This window comes from Ictalurus punctatus, chromosome 2 (assembly GCF_001660625.3).
Source record: "Ictalurus punctatus breed USDA103 chromosome 2, Coco_2.0, whole genome shotgun sequence".
In the NCBI taxonomy this organism is placed as follows: Eukaryota; Metazoa; Chordata; class Actinopteri; order Siluriformes; family Ictaluridae; genus Ictalurus; species Ictalurus punctatus.
The window spans coordinates 10,924,493-10,945,057 of record NC_030417.2 but is presented as its reverse complement, the minus strand read 5'-3'; the positions used below and the strand labels follow the sequence as shown (position 1 = coordinate 10,945,057).

General features: G+C 41.7%; 1 protein-coding gene across 3 annotated transcripts in view; it reads right to left on the bottom strand.

The window, feature by feature from the left end:
- Positions 1 to 20,565, bottom strand: part of stxbp5a (syntaxin binding protein 5a (tomosyn)) — a 78,272-nt gene that overhangs the window by 11,470 nt on the left and 46,237 nt on the right. For all 3 annotated transcript variants that reach the window (XM_053687690.1, XM_053687691.1, XM_053687695.1), the window contains 13 exons: positions 19,636 to 19,719; positions 13,923 to 14,046; positions 12,128 to 12,206; positions 11,882 to 12,036; positions 10,285 to 10,357; positions 9,434 to 9,581; positions 8,088 to 8,155; positions 7,665 to 7,705; positions 6,532 to 6,752; positions 4,396 to 4,574; positions 4,135 to 4,260; positions 3,043 to 3,194; positions 1,586 to 1,648 (listed from right to left, as the gene is read on the bottom strand). In XM_053687690.1, the coding sequence (XP_053543665.1) occupies positions 1,586 to 1,648; positions 3,043 to 3,194; positions 4,135 to 4,260; positions 4,396 to 4,574; positions 6,532 to 6,752; positions 7,665 to 7,705; positions 8,088 to 8,155; positions 9,434 to 9,581; positions 10,285 to 10,357; positions 11,882 to 12,036; positions 12,128 to 12,206; positions 13,923 to 14,046; positions 19,636 to 19,719 (1,513 nt within the window). The remainder of the gene's footprint in view (positions 1 to 1,585; positions 1,649 to 3,042; positions 3,195 to 4,134; positions 4,261 to 4,395; positions 4,575 to 6,531; positions 6,753 to 7,664; positions 7,706 to 8,087; positions 8,156 to 9,433; positions 9,582 to 10,284; positions 10,358 to 11,881; positions 12,037 to 12,127; positions 12,207 to 13,922; positions 14,047 to 19,635; positions 19,720 to 20,565) is intronic.

Sequence of the window (20,565 nt, the reverse complement as noted above, 5' to 3'; positions counted from 1 at the left end):
AGTGATGCCCACAAAACATAAAAGGAAACCCTCAAAAAGAGCTAGAAAAGGCGAAATAAGGGGGAAACGAAAAGAACGAGTTAGGACTCACGTCTATGTCGATGAATATACACTATATGATACGGCCAGATATTTGTGGGCACCAATGTCTCAACCTCAACCTCATTAATGCTCTCGTAACTGAATGAACACAAATCCCCAAAGCCACGCCCAAAAATAACGCACTCCACTCTTCTGGAAAGGCTTTCCTCTAGATGTTGAAGCGTGGCTGTGGGGATTTGTGTTCATTCAGCTACAAGAGCATTAGTGACGTTGAGGTCAGATATTTTTTGAGGGTGTTGAGTGAGGAGGCCTGGGGTAGCAACAACTCGGGGAAGAACCACATGAGTCAGGTGTCCACAAATATCTGGCCATATCATATAGTGTATATTTATCGACGTAGTTGTGATCCATATCTCGTGTTTTTCGTTTTCCACTTATTTCGCCTTTTCTAGGTCTTTATGATGCTTTCCTTTTACGTAAATAAACGTATAACAGCAAAGTGGGAATAACTCTGGAATGGGATATTCAATAAGGGCATGAAAACGTTTAGTGTACGGTGTAACAGCACCTGGTTTGGAGAAAAGGTGAATTAGGCAAGAAAAGAAAAACGGTTTGATATTATAACGCAGGAAAACAAGATGTCTACACTCCCAGCTGATCATGAACACTGTGGCCAAAGGTCTGCATAATAAAAGTTTGTATACACCTAGGCTAAACAGACGGTCAGTTATCTCTCTTTGAAATGTGCCAGTTGCAAGAAATCCACGCACTGAAAAAAAAAATCAAAAACCTTGTACTTGAAAAGAAACGAAAAGAAGATGCCGTGGCAAACGGATCAAGTTATAAGTCAGCTTTCATCCTCCAAATAAAATAATACCAGTCTCTAAACATGCGTTCCCTCCATTCCCAGACTAACACCAGCTAACTCATTGCACTGTGCCAGTTTATATATATATATATATATATATATACATACACACACACACACACACACACACACACACGTATACAAACACACACTCACACAGTATACTGTGTGTGTGTGTGTGTGTGTGTATATATATATATATATATATATATATAAATAAATCTACACAAACTTAGGAGCTCTCGTGGGATAGAAACATTTTCACGTATAATATACATATTTCTTGTGTAAATGCTCTTTCAAACGATTTATAAATAAACTCGTGCGCATCCAGCTTGATAAATAAATTAGGTCTAATTTTATTATTATTATTTATCATTATTATTATCATCATCATCACTAGTCCATGTTGTCCATGTTCACATACAACCAATCATAAGATCTCACACTGTCCATGTTAAGCATGTTGCAAACTTTCTTGCATGTACTGCAAATCTTTTCTCAGCCTCTTACCAGTTAATTCAGTACAATGGAATACAAAAAAAAAAAAGGGGGGAAAAAATATTTCAAAAAGAATAAATCGAAAAGATAATTAGTCAGGGGTTGTGTGATTGGGTAATGTAATAGATCAAGGCCCGCTGACTAACCCATGGCATGCACTGAAGGTCATATTACCTGAGGTGGGGGATTTGCAGCGGTCCTCGGACGTAGCTGAGCCTTCGTTGATGTCACACAGCCCTACAAGCAGAAATAGCCATTTCATTCGTATCTCCAGATAACTTAGAACAGATTTGCTAAAATATACTTCATCATTTCAGATTTCATACGCTCGGTTCCTATCTAAATCATAACCTACACTTTTCACTAAGGTTAACTCAGTACAGAGTCATGAACATCTTTAAGATATGAAACAGGGTGTAGTATGAGGGCAATTCCAGTGCTATAAATGTCTCGCAGCAGAAAGAAGCTTAGGATCAAATGAGTCCATCCATCCATTTTCTATACCGCTTATCCTACTGGGTCGCGAGGAACCTGGAGCATCGGGCACAAGGCGAGGTACACCCTGGATGGGATGCCAATCCATCGCAGGGCACAATCACACCCACATTCATACACTACGGACACTTTGGACATGCCAATCAGCCTACCATGCATGTCTTTGGACTGGGGGAGGAACCCGGAGGAAACCCCCGCAGCACGGGGAGAACAAGCAAACTCCGCACACACAGGGCTTGCGGCAGGAATCGTACCTCCAACCCTGGAGGTGTGAAGCGAACGTGCTAACCACTAAGCCACCATGCGCCCGGATCAATGAGTCAAAATGATACGTTGTCATTAAATCTCTTGAGAATGAGATAGGAAAAATATTATTAACAAATGTATTGATTTGCATAAGCTCTAACACACAGCAATTTCTCAGCGTTAAAGATGTGATGCCAAACAGGGAAACACTTTCGACAATCTCAACGAGCATGGATTTAAAAATATTCCTCGGACGTTTTTTGCATTACAGATGGAATTTTCTCTGCAATTTCGACCAGAGAAATGAAATACAGTGAAATATAAGTGATAGACATTTCAAAAGTAGTTTTGTCCCTGTGCTCACAACCTCTTTAGTCTTCTGTGCTACAGCTGAATTGCCCGTGAGCGCTACTGGCTGGTGCTCAGGCAGATGAAAAGACAGAAGCCGAGCCCACTGTTGAACACCACTTATTAACCATGACGCATACTAACATGCTCGAGTTTAATAATCCGACTGCCAGTCTGTTGCTGAGGCAGCATAGACAGGGTTTCATTACTGGGCAGCATGCACTTATTAGGGTGGTGGAGTTGCAGTTCCGTCTTCCACCACTAGAGGTCACACCTATGCACTACTACTACTACTACTGCATCTTTTTTCCATTTAGTATGCTGCAGGACATCACTACATAATCCCAATGACCAAAGCTACAGTTTAAGCACTTTTAATTCATCGTGTCATTTTCACATTACCGACTACAGTAAGGGAGTCAAGCACATACAGTTTTTTTTGGGGAAAAATCAAATCTTCATTTCGTATACAGTACGTGTACCTCTTCCTGGGTAATCTGTATCTCAGTGAGCGGAGTAATGATTTGCTGTTGGTGTCTCACCTCCGGAGAGCTGCCTGCTCTTGCGAGGTGATCGGAGTTGTCTTTGATAGGGGTCGCTGGATCCGTACAGCTCTACGGTGCTCAAATTCAACAGAACGGTCTTCTGGAGGTAATCTACCACAACCAGGCCGTTAGTATTGCCGAAGACCACGCTACAGGGAGGGGGAAACAAAACATGAGCATACACAAAAGCTGTGTATTCAGTTAGTCAATAATCAAAGCTTTCAAAAGAACCCGACAAAAGAATTAGGATGGCGATACACTATTTGAATTCTATTTGAAAATGAATTTATATTTATTTTCCTGTTTTTAGAAGGTGTGGAATTGAGACCGGACAGCTGAACGTCGTAAAAAGGAAAACGTGAGAATGTCTTCTTTAAAGTGTACCTATTGTGCGTTTGAAACATGCCTAATTTTGTTTTAAAGCTCTCATACAAAAGATTTACATGCATCCAAGGTCAAAAAACACTTTACTGTGCTCATCATTTAAATTGCAGCATTACCTCTGCCCATCCCCCGTGTCACAAACGATTCGTTCAATCATCCGTTCTAAATAATTCATTCTAAACTCAGACCAGAGGCGGGGCTTTTTGTTACCAACCTACGTTACTTAGTACAGGAAGTAAATCTGGAATCACTAACGACTCGTTTCAGCTGTTCAGAATCGCTTCCTTCTTTTGGGAGTCAATAACTCTGTTTGTCGTGCGCTTTGATTTTTGAAACTTTGCAGACTTTATACATTCTCAAACAGCTGTATAATGAAAGGTAATATTTGAAAAACCATAACAGGTGCACTTTAAGATAAGTCTCTCTATAATATAAGAACACAGTGCAAGTTTGAAAATAAGAACTAATGACATTAATAACAGCCATTATTTTATCATTCGATATGTACGATCGGCAGTTCAACGTCTAATCTGGTTCAGAACAAACAGGAATTTCTATCAAATAGCCTAATAGCTGATCGACATGCTGAACAGGTTAAGAAAATGTATGAACTGTCTGTCTATAAGCCACTGTGTTGAAAAGACTTAGCACGAGTACGAAAAAAACAAAACAAAACAAAAACAAAACAAAACAAAAAACCCTCACAGGCCATATGAGGAGTTGATTGCCAGGCTGCTAATCTGCTGCGGCGGCTCTCCACTGACCCAGACTAACTGAACGACCAACTCCACCTGATATCCGGGAGACTGTTTCAGAGGACTGCTGCGCACCCTGATACAGAGAGAGAGACAGAGAGAGAGAGACAGAGAGAGAGAGATACACGCTTTAATCACACTGATCAATTAGTGAAATACGGAGTTGACGTAGCTGGAAAAGCAGAAAGAGTGAGGGAAAGAGAGGCGTTACTTGAGACAGGGCACATTATCTCTAACGCCATCAGACGAGTTGCTGCTGCTGGTGGGATGCGTGTGCGGGGCGGTGCTCTGCGGACTTGGTGAGGTGTTTGGAGTGGGAGTAGCTGGTGTCTGGTCCCCTTCCGGTGACTCGAGATCATTCATCTCGTACTGCAATCGGACCTCCAGTAACTGTGCAAACACACCCAAACACACCCTTCTGCCTTTAACACATGTCCAAAATCGCCTATATTTCACAGCACAGGTATAGGGGCTTCAACTGGAAAGCAAAAAAAATAGTTTGTCATAATAGTCATGAACAAATGCATTTGGTGCTAATTATCTGGCTGTAATTAATCCTCTACATCTTTCCACGTCGTGTAAAATGGGGTGGAACATCCTGCAGTGTACACCCGGCTTGGGTCGATGACGGTGCGCTCTTGAACCCGTACGGACTTTTGTCTTCGGAATAATTGCACCGTCAGTAAAAGGCAGCCGCAGATTTTCGACACAAATCATCTTAAGCACTGATGTGGCACAAAGAGCTACGACACAGCGAGGCGAAATCCTCTAAAGGGGCACTCAGTCACTATTCAGCCGGGAGCCATTTTGTAATTTGCTCAAGTAATTTGTTTTAGTTGCAAAATCTTACACAAATCAATCAATTGAATCCAATGCTACACGGAACGATTTGAATCATTTAAAGCGGTTCACGGGAGTGCCACTCTTCATAATTTAGGGGGACAGCACTGAAAACTGTGCATTGTTTGTGTGTGTGCGCGTGTGTGTGTGAGAGAGAGAGTGTAAAGCCAGGGGACTCAAGGTGCTAATGGGCTCAATTTGCTCCAATTAAACCATGCTGATAATATTCAACAGCTGATGGCACTCATCCTAATCACCCGTACTGCGTCTGTACTTAACGCACTCCTCAGCAAAACCCGATCATGAGAGATTATGCTTTATTATGTATTTAGTTTTTTTTTTTTTTTCTATCCCAAAAACGTGTATGTAAATACGCTGAATTTTGCAAAATGTCATTTTAGACATTCAAATAGGCATCTCTTGTAGACGTGCAATGTTTTAATAGGAATGGAGGAGAATTATTATTATTATTATTATTATTATTATTATTATCCTCAATATGAGTCATGAGTTTTGTCATAACGCAAAAACGAGAGAGAGAGAGAGAGAGAGAGAGAGAGAGAGAGAGAGCGGGGGGAGAGAGAGAGTGAGAGAGAGGGAGAGAGCGGGAGAGACAGAGAGAGAGACAGAGAGGGAGAGAGACGGAGAGAGAGACAGAGAGGAAGGGGGGGGACAGAGAGAGACAGAGAGGGGGGAGAGAGAGGAAGGGGGAAGAAAGAGAGGGAGCGAGAGAGAGACAGAGAGGGGGGATAGGGAGAGAGAGAGAGACAGAGAGGGGGGATAGGGAGAGAGAGAGAGACAGAGAGGGGGGAGAGAGAGGGAGGGGGAAGAAAGAGAGGGAGCGAGAGAGAGACAGAGAGGGGGGATAGGGAGAGAGAGAGACAGAGAGGGGGGAGAGAGAGGAAGGGGGAAGAAAGAGAGGGAGCGAGAGAGAGACAGAGAGGGGGGATAGGGAGAGAGAGAGAGACAGAGAGGGGGGAGAGAGAGACAGAGAGGGGGGATAGGGAGAGATAGAGACAGAGGGGGGGGGGAGATAGAGAAAGGGGTAGACAGAGGAAGAGACACGGGGGGGGTGGGGGGCGACAGAGAAGGGGGAGAGAGAGAGAAAGAAACAGAGAGGGGGAGAGACAGAGAGGGTGAGAGAGAGAAAGAGGGACAGAGAGAGAGAGAGAGAGAGAGAGAGAGAGAGAGAGAGAGAGAGAGAGAGGAACAGAAATTTGTTCCACATCAGAAAGCATACACTACAACCTTCAATAAACGATGATGACCTTGCTCATAAAAAATAATATACAGACTTGTTCATTCAAACTGGCCCACACACACACACACACACACACACACACACACACACACACACACACACACACACACACACACACACAGAGTATGCATACATATACATAATATACAGCAGGTTTTCACATAAGTAATAATCAAATGCATAGACACAGACAGACATATAAACACACACACACACACACACACACACACACACACACAGTTTTACCTGTATGACCTCAGTGGTGACCTCCTGTTTGCTGAATCTGTAGATGATGACGTGAGCGGACACTCCAGCGACGCACAGCATGCGGCTGTCAGGACACCACGCCATGAGCTGAATGGCGAACGGATCCTCGTCCACGATCTCCGTATGCGCCTTCTCCTCCTTGCCGCGCGCTTTCTCGAACACCTTGGCCGTCTTCAGCTTGTACAACACCTGGAGCATTACTGATGATCATGGGAAAATAAAGTCCAATAAACAAACCCAATCAATAAACCTAAAGCTACAGTAGGAATATTTCCGTCGCGCATCGGCACTTAATAGACAATTTGCAGCTGTTCAGGCAAAGCGAATTAACAGCCGCAGATTAATCCAGGCAATTTTTCCTGAACGGGATTACCGCTTCTTGTCTAATTAGTCTTCGTCATATTTCCATGCCCATTTGCACAAATCTGTTTTAAATAAATCCTCTTTATAATGTAAAAAAAAAAAAAAAAAAGAAGAAGAAAAAAAAGGAAAGGTGCAGGAAAGGCGCCGTGCCTGTTAGAAGGCGGCTCTTTCGGTAATACCATTTCAGTAACGTTATTAATAACGCTCCATGCTACGCAAAATCATTATAATCTATATAGGGAACGGTTGATCACAATTATGGCTAAAACGAAGCTAAGTGACACTTATGGCTTCTTCTTATTTGCCTCTGAAAAGAGCAAGGTCGGACAGGGACATTCTGGGAAATGGAGTTAAATGGATAAAGGGCATGCACTGTATGGCACTGCAAGGACAAGAGATCTATAATCAGAGATAAGCACACTGGCCTATAGCAAAGGCAGGCTTCCTGGTTAAAACACCGACATACTGCAGCTACTGCTCGATTTATTGCCCCAGGGACTCGTTTTAGTGCTTTTTTTTTTTTTTTTTTTTTTGAGTTCAAGAAGATTTCTCCTGAAACTGGGGTGTTTTTTTTTTTTCCTTCCTGTTTGAAGGCAAAGAAGGGCTTTTGAAGACCACAAACTATGATTAATAATAATAATAATAATAATAATAATAATAATAATATAAACTGACTATTTATGCGGAACCTTATATAAAATAGGCAAAAGAATTCGACAGAGCGTGACACACGGAGGTGGTGTACTGACTTGCAGAGGCATCCCAGAACTTCACCGAACCATCAGCATGCCTACGACAAACAAAGACAAGACAATCTGTGATTAAACCGTTTCACACACACACACAGCTTAAATATTGCTGCGTAAAAACTATCATTACGATCCTTCAGAATGTAGAAACCGTATGTTTATAAAAGACACCCTTTCAGAAAAAGAAAAAAAACGTCATGTGCTTTGCTCAGTCATGTGTTAAACAATCTACAGAACATGCCCCCCCCCCCCCCCCCCCCTCCCTTTTCTTCTTCAGGGAATGTGAAGTTTCCTCTCTTGATACTATAATGTAATATAGTAATGATGTTATAGTTCACACGGAAGTCTGACCGTGACCTAGATGTGCAGGGGGTGGGGGGTGGGGGGGGGGCAACAAGACAAAACAATTAAACACACACTTACCCAGTTATTATTATTTCTGGATAGCTCTGAGTGCCCTGGCCCCAGTTTCCACCACTTATAGGCCATTCCTGTGATAAACAGAAACCAGAATGCAGGCTTAAGTCATTTATATCACAGCTAAGTGCAATTATATTGTAGTGCTCTTGTGTAAGAGAAGGTCATAAATACACGACGAAGGACTCGGAAAAACCGAACGGGGAAATGGAGAGCTGTCGCGCTGTGCCGAGCCACGATGGAGTCTCTCGGAGGGGTGCACGGGTCAATCGCTGTGACGCAGAGCGCAGCATAAAGACTGAACTTTGCAGTTGGTCGAACGGTCTCACTTCTTTTCACACGCACAAATACTTCCTAATGTGAGCTTGAGATGCAGCATTTTGGGACAATGGGCCCGCACAGCAGGGTCACAGACATACACGCACAAGGCCATATATAGCCTACATGCTCACACACACACACTTGTAACAACCATTCAGACCAGATATTCTATTAATGCTTGGTGAAGGAGTTGATTTTGGTGGTTTAACACTAATTCTGAGAAGATCAGCTTGTAAACAGTACACCTCCTACATCTATCATCGAAGACCATGAGGACTAGAGGTGGTCTGGCCTTTTTGGATTGGAGTATACTTTCTTTATATATATACGAATTTATGGAGATACTAGAGATCCAGATCCTTTCTGCCTCTGGATGGAGCTCAAATCTTCTTTAATTCCAGACTGCTGGGACTACGGCTGCTCCTAAGGCCATACAGACTTCATATAAATCCATAATGAACTTTTTCACACTAACTGTTGTTACCCAGATGAGGATGGGTTCCTTCTGAGTCGGGTTCCTCTCAAGGTTTCTTCCTCTTAAAACATCTTAGGTAGTTTTTCCTTGCCACCGTCGCCACTCAGTGGCTTGCACAGTTGGGATAAATTCACACCTTTAATATCTGTATACCGTGCTGATATTTCTGTAAAGCTGCTTTGAGACAATGTCTATTGTAAAAAGTGCTATACAAAAAAAATTGAATTGAATTGAATTGAATATATATATATATATATACACACACACACATACATACATACACAGTATATATATATATCGTCTTATAGCTTTTTAGTTCATTCTTCAGCACAGGTCACCAAGAACTAAGCAGATTTAATAAATAAATAAATACCACAGTGTGGTATTGTGATGACTCCTGTAGCTACTTCCTTATCAGCTTCAATCTTTTTGTTCGCCTCGATACATGTCGTGGAAATTCCCAGTAGAACAGGATCCCTCAGATGAGTCACAAAGATTACACATACTCCTAACGCGCACTGTGTCTGGATGAGACGGCGCTCGTGTGCGTCCCCACCTTTTTGCTGTAGCCCTGTCGTTTTTGCCGAGAGCCGACCGAATAAAGTGCAGGGATGAGGTCTACGGGACAGTCGGCGACGTATTCGCAGCACGTCACCGGAGACTCATGAATCGTCAAGGGGTAGGGGTTCTCAAAGATAGGGTAACTGTGAAAACATGGTAACGCATGCTTTAATGTACTCCACTGGAGTTTAGAATACTTTAACCATTGGCATGCAGCAGACGTGAATATTGCAGAGATGAATTAGTGGTTCGGTGTGATTACAGCGACTAAAATACGGTAACACTCGACAATAACGGTACATAAATAATCAATCATGCACTAATACCTGAATTAATACTTACTTAAACATGAACTAATGATGAGGTAAGGTGTGTACTAATCAGGTGTGTGCTAACCTTCACTACGACATGGGTCTTATGTATTCATGCGTGAATAACGAGCACTTTATGTACATTTTGGTACACGTTTCTTAGTTAATGTATTCGTTAACACGCAGGGGTAAATGAAATCAAATAAACCAACGATGCTTGTGTATGCGGCCGCATATGCATGGGAAATTAGATAAACAATTTCCACGTTTAATTCATATTCTTTTGATATAGTTTATCCCGACATGTTAATTAATGCATTAACTATCAAACATGTACTAACACGTACTCAACGCGGTCACTATTCACGCGCGGACTCGGAAGTCGTAGTGAAGGTTAGTTCCTGATCAGTACACACTTTAACTCATCGTGTTTAAGTAAGGATTAATTCAGGTATTCGTGCATGATTATCCGTGTACTGTTATTGTAAAGTGTTACCTAAAGTATACTAAGATATAAGTCGAAACAAGCACATACCCATTTTGTGCGAGGTCAATAACGACTAAATCCTTTTCTAGAAGGACCACTACAGCATAAGGTTCCTGAAAATCTGTATGGGGCAGACAGGGAGACAGAAAAAACACTCATTAAAAGGTCTTAACATATACATATATACACACACACACATTATATATATATATATATATCTATAAACTGGTTGCTGAGGTAAGCCTTCCTTCCTAAACTTCAGCAGGAATGCAATCTGAAGTCACCGAAAAATTCTCCTTCTGAGAATTTCCTGAATGACACCATAAACCAAGTGAATAAATAAATAAAGAAATAAACAAAAAGCAGGCAGTGTGAGCAATGCACTGCATCCAGCAGCAGCAATAACACTTTCACGTCTCCTCCCTGCTGAGCTAAAAGTACACTCAGCTCACAGTGCTCTCAATGAAATACTGAAAAAAAGCTGACAGAAAGGAATTGGCTGCATAAGACACACAAACACTGATGGTTCAAGACTTTCAGAACTTTAAAAAGAATATATATAAACGTCAGCTCTGTGCTTTAGTCAGTGTTCACTGTGCATGGTAAAAAAAGAGGGATCGAGTGCAACCGTAACGGTTCCTCGTTAATCCAGCAAAGAAAGACAGACAGACGGAAAGACAGAAAGAAAGACAGACGGAAAGAAAGACAGATGGAAAAAGAAAGACAGACGGAAAGAAAGACTAACAAAGAAAGACAGAAAGAAAGACAGAAAGAAAGACAGACGGAAAGAAAGACAGACGGAAAGAAAGAAAGACAGAAAGAAATACAGACAAAGACAGAAAGAAATACAGACAAAGACAGAAAGAAATACAGACAGAAATACAGACAGAAAGAAAGAAAGACAGAAAGAAAGACAGACGGAAAGAAAGACAGACGGAAAGAAAGACAGACGGAAAGAAAGAAAGACAGAAAGAAAGACAGACAGAAATACAGACAGAAAGAAATACAGACAGAAAGAAAGAAAGACAGAAAGAAAGACAGACGGAAAGAAAGAAAGACAGAAAGAAAGAAAGACAGAAAGAAAGACAGATGGAAAGAAAGAAAGACAGAAAGAAAGACAGAAAGAAAGAGAAAGAAAGACAGACAGAAAGACAGACAGAAAGAAATACAGACAGAAAGAAATTAAGACAAAGATATACAGAAGGAAAGAAAGAAAGACAGAAAGACAGAAAGAAATACAGACAGAAAGAAATACAGACAGACAGTAAGAAAGAAAGACAGACAGACAGTCAGACAGACAGAAAGAAAGACAAAAGATAGATAGAAAGAAAGACAGACAGACAGTCAGACAGAAAGACAGGCAGAAAGAAAGAAAGAAAGAAAAAGAAAGACATTAAGAAAGACAAAAGATAGAAAGAACGAAAGACAAAAAGATAGATAGAGAGAAAGAAAGAAAGAACACAAAGTCATTATTGTTCATGAAATGCTGCCAAAAGCATTGACTCGTTAAGCAGAGAGAGCATTAACACAATCAAAGGCCCAGATAAAGCAAATGGTTTTTAGAAGGGAATGAAACTAATTACAACAAAACAGCAGCGGTAGAGTAACGAAGCAGAGCGTCCGAGATCAGCTGAGGAGGTTTTACCGTTAGGATATGGCGTTTCACAGAGTGTGAGGAAGTCTACGATAGGATAGTCCATCTCCAGCACCGCTGTGCTCTTCCCATGCATAACAGTCAAACATGGCCGCCGACCAACCGTGTCGTACGATAGACCGCCGGACAGGATCATAAACGGATCGCTGTGCACACACACACAAATGGTTACGCACAGTATGACAGTATGACTCTGTGTGTGTGTGTGTGTGTGTGTGTATGCGTTGTGCACTTTACCCTGCCCTTGTTGTCTTGTACTCTACTTTGAGAATTGGTTTACATGGCTCTGGCTTCTTTCCATCCTTGGGCTGTTTTCCTAAAACACAAACAGTAGATGAACTGAACAGGGCTGCTCAGAAATACCTCATATACACAATAGCAGCAAGCAGCGGGGCTTAAAAGGTGTTCATTCCTGACCATCAGGTAAAACAGACATTAAGGGTTTGAACATCAAGGGTTTGAAAAACGATTTTTTTAAAAACTACAAAAAAAAAAAATCACGGCCACATTTACTCAAAAAACATTCTGCACTTCATTCTGGACAACATTTAAGGATGAATTAACTAAAAAATTGTTGTGCTTTTGACCTCTACCTCTCTCTCTCTCTCTCTCCCTCTCTCTCTCTCTCTCTTGCTGTTTCCCTCTCTCTCTCTCTCTCCCTCTGTTCCCCCCCTCTCTCTCTGTTTCTCTCTCTCTGTTTCTCTCTCTCTGTTTCTCTCTCTCTGTTTCCCTCTCTGTTTCTCTCTCTCTCTGTTTCTCTCTCTCTCTGTTTCCCTCTCTCTGTTTCTCTCTCTCTCACTCCGTTTCTCTCTCTCTCTCTCGCTGTTTCCCTCTCTCTCTGTTTCTCTCTCTCTGTTTCCCTCTCTCTCTCTCTCTCTCTCTCTCTCTCTGTTCCCCCCCCTCTCTCTCTCTGTTTCTCTCTCTCTGTTTTCCTCTCTCTCTCTGTTCCCCCCTCTCTCTCTCTGTTTCTCTCTCTCTGTTTCCCTCTCTCTCTCACTCTCTCTCTCTATTTCCCTCTCTCTCTCACTCTCTCTCGCTGTTTCCCTCCCTCTCTCTCTCTCTCTCTCTCTCTGCCCCCCCTCTGTTTCTCTCTCTCTGTTTCCCTCTCACACTCTGTTTCTCTGTTTCCCTCTCTCTCACTCTCTCTCGCTGTTTCCCTCTCTCTCCCTCTCTCTCTTTCTCTTTCTCTCGCTGTTTCCCTCTCTCTCCCTCTCTCTCTTTCTCTTTCTCTCGCTGTTTCCCTCTCTCTGTTTCCCTCTCTCACACTCTCTGTTTCGCTGTTTCCCTCTCTCTCGCTGTTTCCCTCTCTCTCTCACTCTGTTTCTCTCTCTTTCTCTTTCTCTCGCTGTTTCCCTCTCTGTTTCCCTCTCTCTCACTCTCTCTCGCTGTTTCCCTCTCTCTGTTTCTCTCTCTCGCTATTTCTCTCTCCCCCCCCCCCTCTGTTTCCCTCCCTCCCTCTCTCTCTCGCTGTTTCCCTCTCTCTCTCACTCTGTTTCTCTCTCTTTCTCTCGCTGTTTCCCTTCCTCCCTCCCTCCCTCTCTCCCTCTGTTTCCCTCTCTCTATGTGACAGCAGTAATGAGGGTCTCTAAAGGTGCATCTTCAATAACACAAAGCAAATGGTGGACTAAAGGGTCCATTAGCTTCACTTTCCATCCTGAAGGTTAAGAAAGATGAGTGTACAAAATGACAATACAAGATAAAAGCTGATTGTAAGCTGCTCTGTGTGAGCCAAAAAAAAAAAAGCCATTTCATAGAGCTACACAGTGTAACCTTTTTGAAGAAAAAAAAACCCAACCCCTGAGATTATCATAAGCATGTGTGTGTTTAAGTGTTTAAGAGAGAGAGAGATTAAGTTCGAAGACTTGTGTGATAATTCATAAACCTAATTTCCTCATTTAAAAAAGCCATTAGTCTGGCGTGTGTAATTGGCAATAAAATTCACATCTTCATGGCTGCTGTAAAATGGCTATAAAATATGGGGATATCATGTACCACAGGATCTTTGCAGGGGATTAGTAATTCTGTCGCTCACCGTGTGGGGTGATTGTCTGTGCAGGCTTGGCTGGGGACTTTATATTCCATATGGTCAGAGTGCCGTCTGAGTGACTACAGATGAACTGCTTCCCCTCATGGTGCCAGGCCACAGAATGGATCGCCTGAAATAAACAGATACGTACAGGGAGAAAGAGTGAGAGAGAGAGAGAGAAGAGGGTGAGAGGAAATGGTGAAAGGTCCATTACTACCATATGATAGACCTCTGATCAATGGCATATCTATGTTGCTTACACCAAATCTGAGAGCAGATGTTCCCAGCACCGTCAGTATTTGGACATTAATTATTACATAGGTTCTCAACCTTGGGGTCACGACCCCATGCGGTGTAGTCTGAGATGAGGAAGTGTTTACAGGGGATTTTTTTTTCTTAACAGCCGTTATTTATAATGCAGTTCTCGAACCGTATAACCTTGATTTGTGGAGCGTGTGCGGAATAAATGGCTAAAACTGTCAGATGTCAGCACCCCCCGCCCAAAACAGGCAGAAATTCCATTTCTTGGCTTCTAGTAAAAAAAAAAGTAAATAAGAAGAGTACATCATTCTGTAGATTACTGAGTACTGTTTTAAAAAATAAATAAATAAATAAATACAATATATATAGTAGGCCTATTATTTATACTAACTGAATTATTAGGGGGGATCTTTCACAATGTGGGTGGAGGAGAAAAAGCACTATGATGTCTCAACAGTTATGGCATTAACTACTAATGCACATCTGTACATACAAAATATTACATGAAATGTAATTTTTCCAACCTTTAAAGCCAAATAAATGACTGAAATTCCAGGAAACCAAAATTTGCCCGAGATTTGTCGGATTTGATTCTGAGCCATCTGCGCTCGTAGGCTTATAAGCAGCCCCCTTTTCCTGATGCTGCCACCACCATGCTTCACCGGAGCTGTAGTGTTCTGTTGGCGATAAGCTGTCTTGTTTTTGCACCGGACATCTTTTAGACTTATGCCCCGAACAATTCTAAAAAACACACTTTGCCGCATGATTTTGGGAGATTTAGGCGGTTAGGTTGTACCTCAATACAAGGACAAGCGAAACGGCTGCACGGAGGCGAATACAGCGGATACGAGAACCGCTACAGCCTCGTCCAAAGCCTCCAAACCTCAAGACTAAATCTTACACACACCATCGAGAGCACGATCGTCACCCAGCATAACATAACCCCTTTTCGTTCTGCCACTTTAAAAAAAATGAATAAATTAAATACACACACACACACACATACATACATATACATTCATACTACTGGAATTAACTTAGCTGTTCATCTGAAGAAAAAAAAAAAAAAATCCTTTCCACACAGAGAGCTACATTAGGTCAGCAACTGAGAATGAAATGAGTTTTTTTTTTTTTTTTTCCGAGGGTTTAGAGGCAGCGCGCTGGAACATGGAGAGATTACAAGCTCACACTTCAAATCGAAAACCTCAATAGCACAGCAACAATCAGACGCTCCCAAAGAGGGGGAGAAAGAGACAGAGAGCGCACGAGAGAGAGAGAGAGAGAGAGAGAGAGAATGAAAGAACAGCAGAGAATTCAGCAGAAGAGAGAGGTGAAACAGAGTGCTTATTATATCCTAATTAAACAGAGTCTCCTCCTGCGTAGCTTAATCATGCTCAGGCCTTATTTCTGGAGCTGCAAGGAACTACCCAAACTAATCAATGAAACAACTGCAGCATCATTACAGGACCATCAGGGACCAAGGCGTGGTTTATATCTCTGTAAAATCTACTCATAGGAAACAAACAACCATCACAACACGTGCACACACCAAACCAAACACACCTTCATTCAGACTCACGCTGTGTGTACTACATTCTGCCAATGGGATTATGAAGACCTAAGCAGTTTGTATAATATTCGGAGAGTGAGCGAACAGAACACACACACACACACAGCGGTGAGTGTTACACCTACGTGACCAAAAAAAAAAAAAAAAAGCAGCACGGGGGAGGGGATAGGTGCACAAGTAATTATAAAGGAGACGCTGCAGAACTTCACAGCATTCGTTTAGCATAAATCCCACAGCGATGATGGAAAAACATCCATGAGTGACTGGAGGATGGGACTGCTTTGCTCTCCTGTTCTCTTTCTCTGCAGTCATGGGACATAGACAGGGGGCTCTGCCTAATGTCTCTGAGTCACACACACACACACACACACACACACACACACACACACACACACACTCACTCCAAGGCCCAATTAAAGCTGGGCTGTTGATGTTCAGGGAACTCGATGTCCCACAGGGAGACACGGAGAGAGCCAGAAATAAACAATAGGACTGTAGCAATGTTCTGTATTAAGAGTTACATGATCATTGTAATGAATTTCTTATACCGAAACCTTCAGCTGGCCAAAGCTGAGAGATAGATACATGTGAATAAAACACTGCAATTAATAAAACAAACGTAGAGATGTAGAAAGATTAGACAGTGTTTACATGATAGAGCACATAAATATAATAGCCTACAGTTGTTAATAGGATGCCGTAAATCTATGAGTACTATGTGTGAGTCGAGACATCTATAAATAAAACTATAAATGATAACAGTGAACTAAAATAAGAGCTGCAATACGGCATAGCGGTGCAGTGAGGAGCGTTGCAGTCTCACTTTGATCCTGAGCTCAGGTTACTGTCTGTTTTGCATGTTCTACCTGTGGGGGGTTCTTCAGGGTTCTCCAGTTTCCTCCCACCCACCATTAGGAGTTACTTGCTATACTTAATTGCTCCTAGGTGTGAACGTGTGTGTGTGTGTGTGTGTGTGTGTTGGCATCTCTTGTATTGTGAATGTGTAATCCTACAGCTTGCCCAATGTTCCTATAGGAACAATGGCTCCACCATGACCCTGAACAGGATAACCAAAGAGACCCAGGGGACACGGTGGCTTATTGGTTAGAACATCTCGCACCTACAGAGTTAGGGGTTCTATTCCAGGCTCTACCCCGTGTGCATGGAGTTTGCATGTTCTCGTCTCGCTGTGCTTCGGGGGTTTTCCTCCAGGTACCTCGGTTTCCTCCCCTATTTCAAAGACATGTGTTGTAGGCTGATTGGCATGTCTAAATTGTCCATAGTATGTGAATAGGTGTGTGAGTGTGTGCACGATGGGTTGGCACCCGGTCCAGGGTGTCCCTCGCCTTGTGCCCCAAGACACTTGGGATAGGCTCCCCGTGACCCTGTGTAGGATAAGCAATATGGAAAATGGATGGATGGATCAATGGATGAACAAGACATAGTAACTATTCATTGACCAAGCTAATCAAGTATGAGCTCTTGTTCTAAATGTTCTCCAAATCATTATTTCGGAGTTGATAAGTAACTGAAATGAATGAAAATGCCATTATTGCTGGTCATTACCTGAAACAGATGGGTAACAAAAGATTTAGTAACTGAAAGAAAATCCATCCCGAGTTGCCATTAATTTCTGATTAATGCAACACTTTCTACTTTGGTAATAGCACCAGATGGTGGAGGCTGGCTGGACAGGAAACAGAGTGATGAATCATTCTTGGAAAAGGCTTTCATTAAGTGGCTTTAAGCCTTTCCATCAAAGTGATGCAGTGATCAGGGCAACACTCAGTTACCGCATATTTATCACCACACACACACACACACACACACACTCTAACGCCACCAGGAGAGTAACCTTCCATCTGTCAAAAAGTCCTCTACTCCTCTTGCCATCTTCCTTCTCAGAGAGTCTCTGTCCTTCCATCCATCATCTCGCCACATGGCGACATCAACACGATAAAATATATCTCCCTTTCTAGATTAAATGACCATCCTGATGACCTTCCGAAGGACAATTACAACACCTCCAGCACCACTCAGACCACCAACAGTAACACCACACACACACACCAACCAGACCAATATGAAAATCAACACCACTAACAGCACCTATAAAGCCATCATCACCAGCCAATCGTTTACCAATTAAACCACACAGTGACCCCACCCACACCATCAAAAACAACATGCACACTGATCAGACCAATAGTAAACATCACCTATACCAACATCATCACCAAGTACACAAACACCACACAGTAACCCCACCCACACCATCTAAATGCACACTAACCTTCAAGTATGAAGACAACACCACTAACACCACCTATACCAACATCACCACCCACATCATCAACACCACATGCACCAACCACACTAATATGAAAACCAATACCACTCACACCATAGCAACCCAACCCACACCAGCATCCACACCATCACCCATGCCACCAAGATGCACACCAACCACATCAATATCAACATTACCGAGATGAACACCATCAATAGCACCACCGCCACCACAAACACCATACACGCAAATTACACGATTATGAAAATCTACACTGACTTCATTAACGCTCATACAAATAACATAAGATAGCAACCCCACCTACATCAACATCAATAACACCATCAACGCTAACAACACAGTAACCAGCCACACCAACACCACCAAACACCATGACCGCCACCATCCACATCATCACCACCAGCCATACCAAGAAACACAAACACACCAACAAAAGCATCATCAACCCCACTTAAACCAATTGTACCAACAACACCCACATCACCACCAACATCACAAACAATATCCTGGGGCTATGTTTAGAAGGTGAGTGAGCCTGATTTCTTTCACTTGTAATACAGGTACAGTATTGTTGCATATATACTGCATATGTTAATACAGAGAGATTTCTAGGTATTTGTTTCGATGTTTTTAATTAATTTAACTGACCTACCCCACCACTAACACCAACAACATCACCATCAACACAACCCACACCTACACCTCCACCCACAAGATGAACAATAATGCAAAAAAGAAAAAGCCACAGGAAGTTTGAAGCAAAAGCACAGGTTAAATCAGATATCATGCATGTATAAACCAACTTAAGAGAAACTCGAACCAAGGCAATGGTCACAACAAGTCACCTTAGTGGCTCGCCGTTTGAGCTTCAAGAAATTGGCTGACATTCATAAAAGCACCAATGAGCTCCAGAGAAATGAATACACTAAAACACATTAGCATATGCAGAATAACAGATACAAATGGAAGATACAGAAAGTCTGCATGAGAGAGACAGAGAGAGAGAAGGAGATGAAGGAGACAAAAAGGAGACAAAAAGGAGATGGATGCGACTTGACTCTTTGTGTGAGTGTTAAATTCCCTTGTGCTGTGCTCTGCCTTAGGCTCAACATGTAGCATGTAATGATTGATGTAAGCTGACTGCTGTTGACAAAGGTCATCAAATCTGTTTAACTCTTGTGAGTCTTTCTGAGATGCTTGTTAATCTTTTTTTTTTAAAATGTAAAATATGTTGCTATCTATATTTATATCTATCTATCTATCTATCTATCTATCTATCTATCTATATCTATATATATCTATATCTATATCTATATCTATATATATATATATATATATATATATATATATATATATATATACATACATATATACACACACACACACACATTCCCACAAACTACCTCTCCGTGGACGAGGCTTTTGTTTGATACCATCTCCTGAAGATAAAGCCATTGGCAGCTTCTCTGAGATATTTAGATCAAAATGAATATTTGATCTTTGCTTTCCAATTTGAGTAAAGCCAATGATATCACAGGCCTTGGAGACAGAGCAGGAGGAGGAAAGCATGCACCAACCTCATCATAAGTATAGCGGTAGTCTGCCTTCTTTGACTTCAAATCCCACAGCACCACAATGCCAGACTCGAAGCCTATTATGAGCTGAAATAGAAACACAGAGAGAAACAGAGAGAAAGGGAAAATCAACGGCAATCAGCACATTTCCGGCATACACCCAGATCAGAAAGGACCAGGATTCATAGTGAATTACTGGCCAGAGCTTGAACTGTGGATGACATACAAAAGTTAAAATTATAGTACAAGTTATTTGAACTGAACGTAGTGAGAACAATTCATTTTCCTTCCACTTTTCCTAACAGGGGTCGCGGTGGCAGCAAGCTGAGAAGGTCAGCCCAAAGGGATGAACAATGGAACATGCCTGACGCACTGAACTCCAGCCACTAAACAGACTGAGCACAGAGAAATAATATTAACGAATATTAATTGTAGATGTCCTGTATACCCCATATTAAGAAACATGCTGTATTCAGAGTCAGGACCAATAGTTATGTAAATATTGATGCAGGGAGATGAGCACGCAGTCAGAAATAGTCTAATTGTTTAAGTCAATCTGCCATTTAGATTATGAAGATTACTTGTGTTTAGTTCACGCATCCATTTAAAATTTCATTAAAAAAACGTTAACTTAAAATAATAATAAAAAAACTAACACAATGGTAATATGAATGAGAAGATATATTGTATATACTATTGCCAATATATTGCTGCAAGAATAGTCCTTGTTTATTATTATTATTATTATTATTATTATTATTATTATTATTTATTCTTTTGGTATTACACACCAATTAGTAGTTAATTGTGAGCACAAATTCATGAAGCCACGAACTACTCAATGGAGGTCATGAAACAATAATATGTGTGTGGGACGTAGGCTCTAGTGGGATCTCCTATTAAATTAATTAACAGTGTCATATTTATTGGCCT